This window comes from Syngnathus typhle, linkage group LG15 (assembly GCF_033458585.1).
Source record: "Syngnathus typhle isolate RoL2023-S1 ecotype Sweden linkage group LG15, RoL_Styp_1.0, whole genome shotgun sequence".
Taxonomy (NCBI): domain Eukaryota; kingdom Metazoa; phylum Chordata; class Actinopteri; order Syngnathiformes; family Syngnathidae; genus Syngnathus; species Syngnathus typhle.
Genome location: NC_083752.1, coordinates 6,118,403 through 6,132,112, shown reverse-complemented (window position 1 = coordinate 6,132,112; position 13,710 = coordinate 6,118,403). Strand labels below are relative to the sequence as shown.

The window sequence follows — 13,710 nt, the reverse complement described above, 5'->3', positions numbered from 1 at the left end:
ATGGCCATGTATAGTAAGACTTTCTTTGTAACAAAAAAAAAAGACAGTGAATATCAGGGCTTTATAAAAAAAAAAAAAAAAATGTCTAATAAGGTTTTCTTAGTAAAATTTTTTTTTACCATGAATATAAATATTAACATTAAAAAATATTATTATACATATTAAAAGGACCAAATATAGGGAAGGCTTTTTTTTAGTTAAAAAAAAAAAGACCATAATATTATAATATATTATTTAAAGGACCATGTATAGTAAGGCTTTTTAGTATAAAATAAATAAATCCTTCAGGCAAATAATTAATCAGATCATTATGACATTCCAAGGCCTTAAGCAATGGTAAAATATTCCACCTTTAGCGTACTGGCACATGATGTCATGACACAACCAACAGGTTGAACAGGTTGAACCTTTTTCCCGCATATTACCCGCTGTTGCCATTCCTCCAAAATTGAGCAGACAAGCAGCATCGGTTTCATTTTTAACTCTCTGAAACAAAAAGAAGACGACAAGGTTCAGCGGCTTCCGAGTGATTCAGCAAAACGTCTTTCCTTTTTCAGGACAAGGTTGAGAAGACATGTCGCCTGCTTTGGCGGTTTGGGTCATCCTGCTGCTTCAAAGTGGAGCTCAAGGATTCGGGATTCTGCCAGGAAGTTCGAAGAGTCACCAAGAGATCACAGAAGAAGCCATTTTGAACGTCACCGTGCAGGTGTGCCTAGCGCTGGCCGAAGCTGAGGGCAGCGACTTCGCCTTTCCCGTGAGATTCCTTTTTCTGTTCCACGCTATTTTTGTGTTTGTGTGTCTTTAGTCTGTCAAAGATTTGGTTTCTGTTTTTGTTTTGTTTCTTGGTGTTGGAAAATAAGTCATCGGTTCTCTGGCTAGCTGGAAGACGTTGGAGCTTACTCTGGGCAAAATAACTTAAATTATACAGCCAAAGTCTTTTTTTTGAAGAGATCAGATGAAGAAATAGGAGTGACAAAATCCCTCCCCCTTGTTTACGTCAACAAAGCCCAGAGGCAGAATTTAAGAGTCCCTACAGTCTGCCAGACAACATCAAGTGTACAAGTGAATGACGACGGGACTCGTGTGTGTGTGTTTGTGCGTGTAGCCGCAGCCGTTCACCGCCACAGGCGTGGCAGCCGCTTGCAGGGCCGGAAACTCCATCAGGAGCTACGAGCAAGCCATCAGGTCCATCACGTTGCGCAACATACGCGTGGACCTGGTCGAAGCGGTCAACCCCAGCTTCCACTTTGACGACGAAACCTTCGTCAGCGGTCGGAACATCATCACCACCGGCCTGCAGACGGTCAAGGCCAACAATAAGGAGGAGGACTTTGAAGCGGCCCGGGAAAACCTGGGAGAGACCCTACACACTCTTCAGGTTCTTCTTGATTGACTTGTGGCTAAGCTAACTTGTCGTTAAGCTATCTTGTGGTTACGCTAACTTGTCGTTGAGCTAACTTGTTTTGTTTGTCTCGAACTTGAAGGACTTTTACAGCCACAGTAACTGGGTGGAGATCGGCATGAACTTTCCCAACTCTAACCTTCTCAGATCCGACACCAGCATCGGCAACTTAGCAGGTAGGCAAAAAAGGAGATGGACATTCACAGAAAGAAGCGCAGCTCTTTATGAAGGTTTCCGTTCCGGCAGACGAGAGCAGGGCGACATGTCGCAGCTGCGATGGCGACGACTGCAGAAACAACATCCTGGAGGACATCATCAGCGAGCAGGTCCTGACCACGGGATATTTTGGACTCATTCCATTGATCGACACCAAGCCCAGCGGTAAGAGAATCTTGAATTTCGTGAATTCCATACGGCCCGTTTGATGTGCACCGTCATTTCTCGGACAGGAAAGTGCAGCCACGGAGGAGCCGTGGACGTGACCAGCAGGATCGAGCCCACCGGCGGGATCAACAAAGACACGACCGATTCAGAGCACGGCTTCCTCCACTCAGAAGCGGCCCGTCTGGCCACGTCGGCGACCAGCGAGATCCTGGAGGACGTTCGACGAGCGTCAGGAGATGAACCTTTCCTCCAGTACGCACACAGAAACAGATTACTGACATTCAGGTGCCGTGTCAAGCTTATACGTATTTCCTTAATCAGAATGTTGGGCGTGTCCAGAGGAACCGGCAAAGCTCTTTGTTTGGTGATCGACACCACGCAGAGTATGAGCGATGATATCGCGGCCGTGCGCACGGCAACTTCCACCTTCATCGACAGCCAAGTGGAAACTGACAACCAACCTTTGTTCTACATTCTCGTGCCCTTCAACGATCCAGGTCAGGTTGCGGACTGGAAGCAGGGGGTTTTTTTTCACCCTAACTAAAAGACAAGGAACACTCTCTCGGTTGGGTTCAGAATTTGGGCCGGTGATGAGAACGAGTGACCCAGAAGTCTTCAAGGACATTGTGGATGATCTGATGGCAAGCGGTGGAGGAGATGAAGGGGAGTTGAGTCTCTCAGGGCTCCAGGTAGAAGATTCATCTTCACTTCCAACATGTAATGAAGCCTAAATGCTGAGCACAACAATCCTATTTTTCAAGTTGGCATTGACGAACGCTCCCCGGAGCTCGGACATCTTCCTCTTCACAGACGCCCCGGCCAAAGATGAACAGTTGAAGTCCACTGTCATCGCTCACATTGAGCGGACTCAATCTGTGGTGGGTGCACACGGTCTCACCTCGTGCCGTTCCGAGACCCTCACAGACGTGAGGACTTTGTTTTTTTTCCATCCAGGTGTACTTCCTGATCACAGGAACACCGGCGAACACTCGGCGGCGGCGTAGGCGGAATATCAGGATTGCAGAATCGGACGCTCAGGTGTACAAAGATCTAAGCGATGCCGCTGGAGGTCTGGTCATAGAAGTGGACAAGGACCAACTCTTGGAGGCTACGAGCATCATCGGGCAAATGTCCAACTCAACTGTGGTGACACTCGTGCGAGCCTCCAGGACTCCAGGAGAGAACGCAAACTTCAGTTTTGTGATTGACGGGACAACCAGCAATGTCCGACTTTTCATCACGGGAAATCCAACTAACGTCATGCTGGTGGATCCTGAGGGTGAGACACAAACTCGAGACAGGCAATCATAGTCACGTTAAGACCTCAGATGTTTAAAGGCACTGACGAGAGCAAACGTGCCTTCCGCTTGGTCTTTGCAGGCCGTGAGGTCAATCTGCGCACCCCGCAGGCGGACCAATTGACCTCGTCTTTCACGTCGGTGGGAAACTTGGAAAGTTGGCAGCTGAGGCCTCAAGTGGGAACGTGGCAAGTGATGGTGGAGGCAACAAATCCGTACACACTGAGGGCCACAGGTGAGTGCTCGGCCGCCAATGGAAATGGACAGAAAAGACGATAAAAAAAGTGCATTTGTTTGGTAACTCCTTTGACTTTAAAGGTCAGAGTCCCCTTGACTTCCTGTTTGACTTTGCGGAGTTCGTCCCCTCCCCATCAAACACGTTTGATGTTCTCGACTCACGTCCGTTGGCGGGTAAGAGAACTTTTGCGGCCTGATGCTAACCGCAAGAAGGCCGGTTTTCCCAATGAGGCTTGGCTTCTGTTTGAAGGCACCAACGGAAGTTTGCTGGTGATGCTTACGGGGAGCAACACTGCGAATGTGATGGAGGTCACTCTGGTTGAGTCGGCGGGATCGCTGGAGGTCCCGGGAGACGTGGAGTCGCAGGAAGGCGGCAACTTCCTGGTTCGGGTCGACAATATTCCATCTGTGCCGTTTGTGGTGCGTGTGAAGGGAAACGAGATGAACGCCACGACGGGAGGAGTCTTTTCTTTCCAAAGGGAGTCGGCAACCAGCTTTCGGGCGTCCAATTTAACTATCAAGGTGAGCGCTCGCTCGGCTAACTTCTGGAACATCACGCGACAATATGGTCGACGTCGTCTGCGTTTAGGCTGATGCCGAGCGAAACCTCGTCCCCGGGACGGAGTTCTCTGTGCCTTTTACCGTGACCGCCAAAGAAACCGGAGGGAATATCACGATCCGGGCGACCACCAACAACCCGCTCTACACAGCCAGCGCTCCGAACGTTCTCCTGGTGGAGCCGCCGGGACTGAGCGCCAACGGCACCGTGATGCTCGCTGTGCCACTCAACACGCCGTCAGGCACCACCGTCACCCTCGTCATTGAAGCGGAGGCCCCCGGAGGCGACGACATCAACTACGCCATCCTCAGAATTTCCGTCCTGAATCCAGTTGGTGGCCTTGCCTGTCACATTACACTCGGATAACACTATCTGACCGCTTGGTGTCTCCTGGCAGGTTTCGGACTTCACGGCTCCAGTGTGCCAGGTGCTGCGCATCGTCAACTGCGTGCAAAACACCAGCGCAGACCCGTGGGAGCTGTCGTTGAAGGTGAGCGACGGCGCCGAAGGGACGGGCGTGGAGCGGGTCACCCTCACGCAAGGCAACGGCACGCTGACCCTCACACCGGACACCGAAAACCAGAACGACACCCTGGCCGCCTATGAGGGATTTTGCGATTCGCCCGATGTGGAGCTGGTGGTGGTGGACAACGTGGGCAATACGGACACGTGCTCCTTCAACGCCTTTACCACAAGCTCCGGCTGCGTGGCCTCTTTGCTCACTCAGACAGCCCTCGGTTGCGCTGTGCTCACCCTGGCGCTCGGATTTCCGGAAAACCTGAATATGGTCTGAAGTCTCGTCGCAAAAGCTTCGCCAATTGCAGCAATGCAATTTTTATTCGTGCTAATGTAATGTCTTGCCCTATTGGCCAACATCCAATACTGCAGGTTCAAATGTTGGTAATTTCAAGATTGTGTAGAAACAATCTATTAAGAAAACTGCTTTTTTGTGCCATAATCAATATTCTTTTCCAGTCATGCACAACTTTGACACATACAGCAAATCTACACTGTCAGAGATGTGGCGATGTTTCTTATTGTGGATGTACTTTGAGTGAAGTATGTCGGAATCATTATCAAAAATGGATAGTCATCCGTTTGTCCAACACGCTGCACTGTCGACTTTACTGGCTCTGTATCGAGAAGCTGTGAAATCATTTGCAAAGACGAGAAGATCACATTTCTAATATTTATTGAGGACGGGCCCGACGCAATGGTATCGGTGGCACGTGACAGAAACGTGTTGTTTTTGGACTTGAGAGCATTGTTGAGGTTTCATGTCATCCATGTAAGCCATCACGTGTGGCTTTTTCCATACACCGTGTTTGCTCCTTGGAGTCCGGCGTTTCGAATGACTCTATTGCACTTCCTTCAAATCACATCCCTCACTAGCTCTCTTGACTTTCATCTACAAGCATACGGCCACTTACCAAAGTCTGTAAAAATACAAAATACATACGTATATAGAAAAACAAATGCAAATGGGCATTATTATTACAAACGTGTTGCTGTCGTGCGTCATCCCACTCGTGTCACTTCCTGCACGGGGAACGTCTATGTGCTGAACTACGCTTCATGAGCAACAAGTGATTAAGTGCTTCAAGACAGGACTGATCCAAATCCAAGTCTTCTTCCTCCCTTGAACAACTATCCCGTGTCAAAATAGCTACTTGCTAACACGGCTAACGGCTAGCGACACACATTACAGAAAATGACGCGCGAGTGTCAAGCCAGCGGTCGGTTGGCTATCAAAAGTCCGTCGGGCGGCTTTGGTTACTTGACAGCCACCACGGCGGTGTTGCAGATGGACTCCATGACGGCGGCCAGGCGGCTGCACAGGTCATGAGCTTGGTTGACGTGGACCTTGGGGGGGTCTTTGAGGACCGCCGTCTGGGTGGAGCAGTCCAGGACCCGCGGCAGGAATTCGCCCAGTTTCATCTGGAGTGAGTCTGCAGAGGTAAAAAGGCCAAAGCTCGGAAGGCCGTCTCGTCTCTGAGATAAAGGTGCTGAGACTGGTCTAGCTACCGTCCATGTCCTGCCCCAGGCAGCAGCACCACTGACTGCGGATGCTCTCCATGGTGTCGCGGTCCTCCTGCGACGACACCTCGCGGCTCATCAGGTGCAGGCAGGGGATGACCGCTTCGTCCATGATGGCCACGCTGTCCTCCACCTTGCTCTCGTCACCGCTGGCAAAGAGCCGCGTGGCCCTTTCGTTCAAGCTCTGAGAGGAGAACGAAAAGGACCTCACAATTCTTGGAACAAGTATAAAAACAAATTCTGCACTCCAGTGGAAGTCGCTTGATTTGAATGTTGTCTGATATCGAGTCGGACCTCGGCCATGTATTGAGTAAGAAAGGATATTTCTAGAAGCGGGATTCCTATCATTGAAATTGAGCAATCTGGAACCACACCGTGAGGCACTTTCTCCTGTACAGTGCAATCAGAGACGTGTCCACGCCGCGTTTCTCTCCGCTCGCCAGCAGGGCGGCGTTGGCGTCGTAGGCGTGAGCCAGGTAGGTCAGAGCCTCGCGCATTCTGGAATGCAGCAAAAAAAAAAAAATCAGGCTTTGTGGAAGCTGTTCAGCGACGCGGAACACTTACTTGCCGTGCTGGTATTGCTCCAGTCCGGTCAGCAGGTAGACAAAGACAGTCCGGAACGTTCTGTAGTCGTCGTGCCACTGCTGTTGGATTTCAAATTTAGAACACGTCAATCACAGTAGACAAATTGCTGAGCAAGATTGGCATGAAAGTACCAGGTACTCATCCATGTCCATGTCCTCGGGCTTGATGAGGCGCAGCTTGGCTCGAGCTTCCCTCATGATGCCGATGGCTCTGCCAAACCAACATTGGGAGCAGGTTGAATCATTGGAAATTCAGGAGGTTGCACTAGTTACCCTCATCCGGCCACTAGATGGCGGTATTTACATTCCGTATTGAGTTGAGTTGATGAAAATGTTATGGTTTTTTTTTGGCCTCAATAAATCTATGTCGATAGTATTCCGTGCCCATCTCGCTCCATTTCTTTAGCTTTCAAAAGTACAAATTTCCCATGCATGGAATTAGGTCGGATTTCGGAATTTCCAACTCTAAACAATATAAGTGACATTAAATGCAATAATAGAAGTAAAAATGCCCACACAAACTATGTCACCTCTCATCGTAGCTCAGGTTGCGGTCAGTGAACTGCTCGAGCAGCGTCCTCTCGATGACGCGTTTGGGCGCTCTGTTCTGGAAGAAGTAAACAAGGGCGTGCTGCAGGCGCGCGTCCTCCCGCGGCGTGGTCTCCTCCTGGGAGAGCTCATACAAGCGGGAGTACTCCTCGTGGAAGGCCTGGTTGGTGGAGGGAAGCCAAAGCCATTTTCAACCGTCCATAAAGTGAAAAGAGAAGTTCCAAACAAAAAGAGCGTTAGCCAGTGAGCGAGTGAGCTAGCCACCTTGATGAGTCCGGCCTCGGGACCCTCTGAGTCGAATGCTTGTCTGGCCTTTGCAATGGCGAGAATGATGCCCTGCATGGCTGGGGTCAACATCATCTGTTGGGCAGGTGACAAGCCAAGTTTGATTTGTCATCCCGTTTTGACGCCTTGCTTGCTTATACTTACCTCTTCATTGTATCCGTCAGCGTCCGCCCTCACCATGATCCTGCCCACGTTGGGGATCTCCACCTCGGACACCTCGTTCTGGGCCTGCCGCCGCCCCGCCGCTGGCATGGGCTGCTCCTGATCGGATTGGCGGCGAGGAGCTTCCTCCGAGGAGGCCTCGACATCACCTCGAGCCGTTTCCTCCACTTCTTCCTCGTTCTCCTCCTCCTGTGCGTCTTCGTTGTTCACGGAGAGGTCTGGCAGCGAATGGTTAGCGTCGAGCTCAACTTCGGGACTCTGGCGCAGAGCAGAGCAACATCATTGTGAATCCTACATGCCCCTCAAGACATCACTGTAACATCTACGGCACTTGAAATGCGTGACCCGTGTTTGACAAAACTGGGAGGGAGGGGGAGAGTGGGGAAACAGGTGCTTTCCACTCACCTGACTTTGAGGCTCTCTCTCAGCTGCGACGGCAGCGACGTCAGAACACCGCTCGGGTTCCGCCATGTCGCTGTTGTCGGGCTCGCCGTCATCTGGTTGGCACTCTGAGCTCGGAAGGGCTGCGGCTGCTGTTGCTGCGTCTAATTCTTTTCAGGGTGGGGACAATTATTTCCTTTGAATGAATTCATATTGCTAATATATACATATTTCCAAGCCCCTCAAGACCTTCAAGCGGGCCTGCAGCGTCAGGCTCTGGATGGCTCCGAGCTTCCGCTTGCGAAGCAGCAGCGGCTCCCTGGGCCTGCGGCACGGGTTCGATAGGCGCCGAAGCCTGAGGGTCGCGGTCGGCGCCGGCTTCCGGGAGCTGAGGCTCGGCTTCCGGGAGCTCGTCCGACTCGCCCGGAGGTGCCGCTGCCTGGCAGAGTTGCTCCTCCCACTCGCTGACCTCCTGCTGGAACCAGCGGTTGTCCTGTTGCACGAAGCGTCTCAGGACTGGCGGCAGGGAGTCCATCCCGCACAGCACCTGGCCCGTCTCGTCGTCTGCGCGCTCTGAACGGAAAGCTGCCGTTATTGGACTTTGAGAAGGTACCTTTGTGTTGAAATGAAACAAAGAGCTCAGGTGGTGCTCCTGTACCGCTAATAAGATGGGGCAGCCTGTCATCGATGTACATGAGACAGTAGGCGCTAGCGTTGGTGGTGCCGCCAAAAGAATCTCGTTCCAGCTCCTCCCACGAGGACTCTGTGACGGTGATGTCGTTGCACTTCATCCAGCGCTGGTTGGCGTGGTCGTAAATGTACGCCCAGTAGTGGCCTGCTGAGGCCTGGCCCTCGTGGACCAGCACCGCGTGGAGTCTGTAGGGCACCTAAGTATGGACATGACAACATCATCTTAAAACAAACCATGGGTGAAAGCGACGCGGGACTTGAGGAAAGATCACCTGGCAGAGGCTGTTGTCCGAGTACATGCCCTCCAGCGTCTGACTGAGTCTCTCGATGTTGGCCTTTAGCTCTGCGGCACCCAAACAACACGAACAAGGTGGGAATGAATCGAGAGGAGCGAGCGCTTGGAATATTGGCCCACCAAAACAAAAGGCTCCCTCCCGTACCGTGGATGTCCTTCTCCACTTCCGTCCTCCACCGCTGGAGGCAGCCCTGAACAAAGCGCAGCTCCTCCTCGGAGACATCACTGGCCAGGGGGCAGTGCTGGCTGCAGGTCTTGGGAATGCGCTGGGAGCCCCCCTCCTCCTCTGCCGCCTCACTGAGGGAAGACCATCAATCCCATTCACCAAACAGAACTTTTCCATCGCATCATCTGCGCTCCAAGCTCACCCGTCCTCTCGGCCGGCGTCCGTGGCCGATGAAGGAAGGGCCGGCGAAAGTGCGGCGGGTTTGCTGGAGGCAAACTCCAACACAAACTGCAGCATGTCGGCCAGAGGGTACTTGTTGGGGCCCGAGCCGTAGCGTTGATAGCTAGACGGAAACACGTTTGGTCACAGCAAGCGCAGGAGGCCATTCAACAGCGGGCTCTCTGTATGCTACCATTCCAGTTTCTGTTGAAGATCTGCGAGCTGCTCCTTCACTTTTTTCACTTCTCCTCGCCTCTCGTGCGTACATGTCAGGTTTTGGTGAAGATATCTGGTAAAGACCAAGTCAGCAAAAACCCCTTACACTATTACAACTGTGACTGGTAATTTGTCATGACTTTTGGACTTTTTTGGAGTTGAATTGATTATATTTATTTGTATGATTTATTATATATATTATCATTTTATATTATTATGTATTATTCTTTGTGATCTATATTTCTTTCCTTCCATTTGCAAGCGCTCACCTATCCATGTAGATTATTTGCGGGAACTCCAATTTCTTGTGTATTTTCTCGGGGCGGCCGAGCTGCGTGTTGAATTCAAATCTAGACAGTTCAAATGTCAGCACGGGTGGCAGTTTTTTGAACCATCTCTGCAAAAAGAGCCCAAAACAAAAACACACACCTCAAATCGCGATCAGGACAGAAAAAAAGGATTTGAAGGCGACCCACCTCTCGGCCAGCCGGCTCGTCGTGTTGGGCATGGAGCGCCTCGATGTCCCTCTCCACCATGGCTCCTTCCAGGCACTCGTCCAGATTATTGAAGCCGTTGACTTGCAAAGGATACTGGCCAAACTGCTCTGTGTTGCATACAACTTGACCTGCAGTCAACAAACAAGCAGTCTGAGCCAGCGAACGCTGCGTATCGCTCAGCTCACCAAGACCGACGCAGGTAGGAGTACCTTGGTGCTTGCGCTGGGTCACAAAGGTGCCGTAGAAAAGTTGGACCATGGGGTTCTTTAGCTTGTCGGTGGCGTTGCTGGAAGCAAAAGCAAAATCAATATGGTATTTGCGGCTGGTTCTCTTGTAGAACTTACTCTCCGTTGGCAGCCAGCTGGAAGGCGTCTTCTAACCAGTCCAGAAGCTTGTGGGAGAACTCGCTCACATCCTGAATGGGAAGGTAGTTCAGTATCCAAAATCTCATGGCCCTGGCTCGCGTACGGCTTGTACCTGCTGGGCCTCGCTGGTCCGAAAAGCCTCTCGCAGGAGCTCCACGGCGGCAGAGGGGTCCACGAAGCTGCGCGTGGAGCCCACCATGAGGGCGAAGAGGCAGCGCAACTCCTGCATGAAGGCAATGTTCCGCTTGTCCTGTGGGCAAAAATTCAGCGTTCACCTGCTTTCCGTCTGTCCGTTTGTCTTATCCGCCGCCGATGCTCACCGTGTGGCTCTTACACCTGTCCAGGATTTGCTCAGAGAGGCGGTAGTCGAGCACCAGCCTTTTAAACACGGGCAGGTGGAAGAGGGACTGCAAGGTGAAAAAACAAGTCGGCATTCATGGCACCTTGCTCGCGCTTATTCCCTCCGCCATGATTTGAACCCTGCTGACTCGCTTGTGTGTGTGTGGGGGGTGAAGACTCTCACCGATATAAGCGTGCTTTCTAAGCTTTGATTTCACTTTCCATTCCCCCGAAATAAGCACTAAATACTTTCCATGCGTGCTTCCTCTGAGGGAACAGTTTGTCTTATGTGTCACTAAAATGAAATTGAGCACTCATGTGTCTCCTGATAATATTTGAGCAGGAAGTTTAATGGAGCCGCTGAGCGCTGAAGAGTGACTCCGGCGATCAGATTCAATTGGCATAATTTCATTTCACCGCCGAGCTCGTATTCGCCGCTAGGTTGAATCGACAATAGTTGGCGCGATGAAAACAAAAAAGCACTTGATGCTATTAGCGTCGCTAGTCGGAAAATGCCACGGCGCTAGGGAGTTGAAAGCACGCCGCTCGCGTTCACCTGGATGACGGCGCTGAACCAGCAGGTGTTGCCCACGTTGCGAAGTCCCACGGGCCAGTCGTCCTTGCGGATCCAGTCGGCGGGGTTGCTCATGTCGCTGTGGGCCTCGCATCTCTTCTTCTTACCCCTGGCCGGGGTCTCCTCGGCGCTGGCCTCCAGAGCCCTGCCCGAGGCGTCCGTCGTGAATGTGATTGCCAACTTGCATAAAAGGCATTCCTAATAATGTAACGGGCAGTACCGATGGAACTCTCGCTCCTCTTCCTGAGCCTTGTGGGACTCCTGCAGGCTCAGCTCGATGGCGGTTTGGAGTTCATCTGCGTGGACGCCTGAAGAAAAGAAAATCTTTCTCATGGAGATTCGACACTTGGCCTCTGTTCTACTGGACCAAAAGGAATCGTTTTGCAACGAACCAGATCTGGAAAGCTAATAAAGAAGGCTGTGTATCCCACCTTTGTGGCCTTCCCAGGCCACTGTGGGTGTCCCCAACTCTTGCGGCTCTCCGCCATCCCCAACCTCCACCGGCTGACTTGTCAGGAGACCGACGGCGTGTCCGATGTCACCCCGACCGGCCTTCAGGAGATAAGGTGGGAAAAGATAAAGGCCGCGAACGTACTCCAGATATCAACACGCACACGTCACACTCGATCGGACGTCTTTGCCTTACTTTTAAGGCTCTGCAGAGAAGGTGAGGATCTTGGACCCCGGTGATCTCCCTCAGCTGGTTGATCAGCATCTCGGTCTGCTGTCCAAACAAAAACAATAGATGCACGTCATTGACCAATCTGAGCTTTTCAGGTTCCAATCAGGAGAGCCCTCGAGGATGCGACGCCAAATGCCGAGCCGTCGTCGTCATACGAGGCCAAGACGGCGAGCGGGTCATCAAGTCATTGTCATCAAACCACGGCGAGTGAGGACAATTTGAACCGAGCACCAGGCGTGTTTTCACCTTGTGGACACATGAAGCGTTTCAATACAAAGCGGACGGAGGCAGCTCAGTGAGTTGCGTGAGGGCAGGCGGGCGGGCTGCCGCGCTATATAAAGCCTGTCATTACAAAAACAGGTGTACGCGTTGCACGCACACACAAACACACACAAAGCCCAGAGCAGGGGGACCAGACTTATATGGTGTCCCGGGTATATCGGAGAGCGCTCGCTTTGCCTCTATTTTAAGCTGCTGACATGGATAGGACAGGCTTCTGTTTATCATTCTGCTCGGCATGCCACCGGACTACATCACAAAGCCACTGTGACTCACTCTCGCACAAACATATACACACACACACACAGTTTAAATAAATAAATAAATGACAGGTTTGAGGACACAGAGGAATAGTTTTACGTTTGAATACTATCAGTGTTGGGGGGTGGGGGGGGGTGGGGACAACAACAACAAATTGACGACTTCCCATTGCTTTCCACACAAGATGAGTTGAAATGATTTGTTTACTTGCCGGATGACTAAATGTCAAAATATGTCAGAATTAGACAGTGCACGTCACACAACACCCTAAAAGGACAAATGAGAAATCACCAAAATAGGTCTCAAATGCAGTATGTCATAACTCGTTTGAGAAAAATATGTCGCTTCATGTCCAATACTTGTTTATATTAAATCCAACAATAAAAAAAAAATGCAAGCGCTATCTTTTTTTTGTCTTATGTTGATTCTCAATATAATTAGAGGAAAAATCCAACTTTAACCACGTCGAGATTTCGGCGTTAGGGTTAGTTACACAAGTCCGGTTAGTTAGGGCCTTTCACGCTCATATGTCACTTGTGTTAATTCCACTCACGTCCATTTTTTTTTTTTTTTTTGCGCTCACCGAGTTGGCTGAGTTCTCTCCATTTTCGCTCTCTTCGATTCTCATCGCAAAATCGCAACCAAATTTCTTGCCGTTTTCAAATTTCAGCCCCGGGTGCGGAGTCACTGGCACGCCATCTGTCACACGCGGAGAGCGGCAAGCGACGCGCGCGTGCTCGGCCCGGCGGCGTGCGCGCAGCCGCGGCGTGATTGACAAGGAGGCGTGTTGAGGGACACAGCAACGACGTCAATCATTTATTGTCCCCATCACTTGTCTAGTCTGTCATTTACAGAAGAGGATTTCCAGAATTCTGACTTTAAAGTGGTCAGAATTCTGAGAATCAAGTCAGAATTCTGACTTTAAAGTGAGAATGCACAAAGTCAGAATTCTGACTTTATGAATTCTCACTTTAAAGTGTGAGAAGAAAAGTCAGAATCCTATCACCCCCCCTTTTTTTTTTTAGTCATTTATTTTATGTTAGTCGAAGAAAGAAAGCCAGCGAAAAGTCGTAATGGTATAATAAGTCTTCTCTTCTGCTTTTGTTAAAACGACAAAAAAATATATACTTAAAAAAAAAAATTGTATTTAATTGATGTTGACGATAGTCTGTCTCTGAGGGCGCATCTTGTCTCGTGCGTTTCATCATTCCATGGACGGTATCAGCTTACTCGGGTTGGTGAAGATCAA

The 13,710-nt window shown here is 50.7% G+C and overlaps 2 protein-coding genes across 6 annotated transcripts; one reads left to right on the top strand and one right to left on the bottom strand.

The window, feature by feature from the left end:
• The first annotated feature begins 428 nt into the window (after positions 1 to 428).
• Positions 429 to 5,356, top strand: LOC133167830 (von Willebrand factor A domain-containing protein 7-like). Its single transcript, XM_061298814.1, has 14 exons — positions 429 to 754; positions 1,106 to 1,378; positions 1,485 to 1,578; positions 1,649 to 1,783; positions 1,852 to 2,038; positions 2,108 to 2,283; positions 2,363 to 2,475; positions 2,548 to 2,664; positions 2,741 to 3,065; positions 3,167 to 3,319; positions 3,403 to 3,495; positions 3,572 to 3,843; positions 3,911 to 4,210; positions 4,278 to 5,356. Exons 1-14 carry the CDS (start codon positions 575 to 577, stop codon positions 4,671 to 4,673), a joined length of 2,814 nt encoding a protein of 937 aa, XP_061154798.1. The 5' UTR covers positions 429 to 574; the 3' UTR covers positions 4,674 to 5,356.
• usp28 (ubiquitin specific peptidase 28) lies at positions 5,056 to 13,217 on the bottom strand. 5 transcript variants are annotated; one of them, XM_061298811.1, is made up of 26 exons: positions 13,045 to 13,217; positions 11,886 to 11,963; positions 11,671 to 11,791; positions 11,460 to 11,547; positions 11,222 to 11,384; positions 10,647 to 10,733; positions 10,439 to 10,576; positions 10,306 to 10,376; positions 10,171 to 10,247; positions 9,941 to 10,089; positions 9,734 to 9,861; positions 9,442 to 9,537; positions 9,232 to 9,372; positions 9,009 to 9,160; positions 8,841 to 8,911; positions 8,537 to 8,765; positions 8,128 to 8,463; positions 7,903 to 8,042; positions 7,480 to 7,755; positions 7,315 to 7,410; positions 7,032 to 7,210; positions 6,634 to 6,712; positions 6,482 to 6,561; positions 6,292 to 6,415; positions 5,906 to 6,101; positions 5,056 to 5,829 (listed from the first exon to the last, which is right to left on the bottom strand). In XM_061298811.1, exons 1-26 carry the CDS (start codon positions 13,087 to 13,089, stop codon positions 5,654 to 5,656), a joined length of 3,516 nt encoding a protein of 1,171 aa, XP_061154795.1. In that variant the 5' UTR covers positions 13,090 to 13,217; the 3' UTR covers positions 5,056 to 5,653. The 5 variants fall into 5 exon arrangements, with proteins under 5 accessions (XP_061154795.1, XP_061154793.1, XP_061154794.1 ...); XM_061298809.1 differs by having other exon boundaries at positions 7,903 to 8,048; positions 13,045 to 13,216; XM_061298810.1 differs by having other exon boundaries at positions 7,903 to 8,048; positions 11,886 to 11,960; positions 13,045 to 13,216.
• Between the last annotated feature and the right edge of the window lie 493 nt (positions 13,218 to 13,710).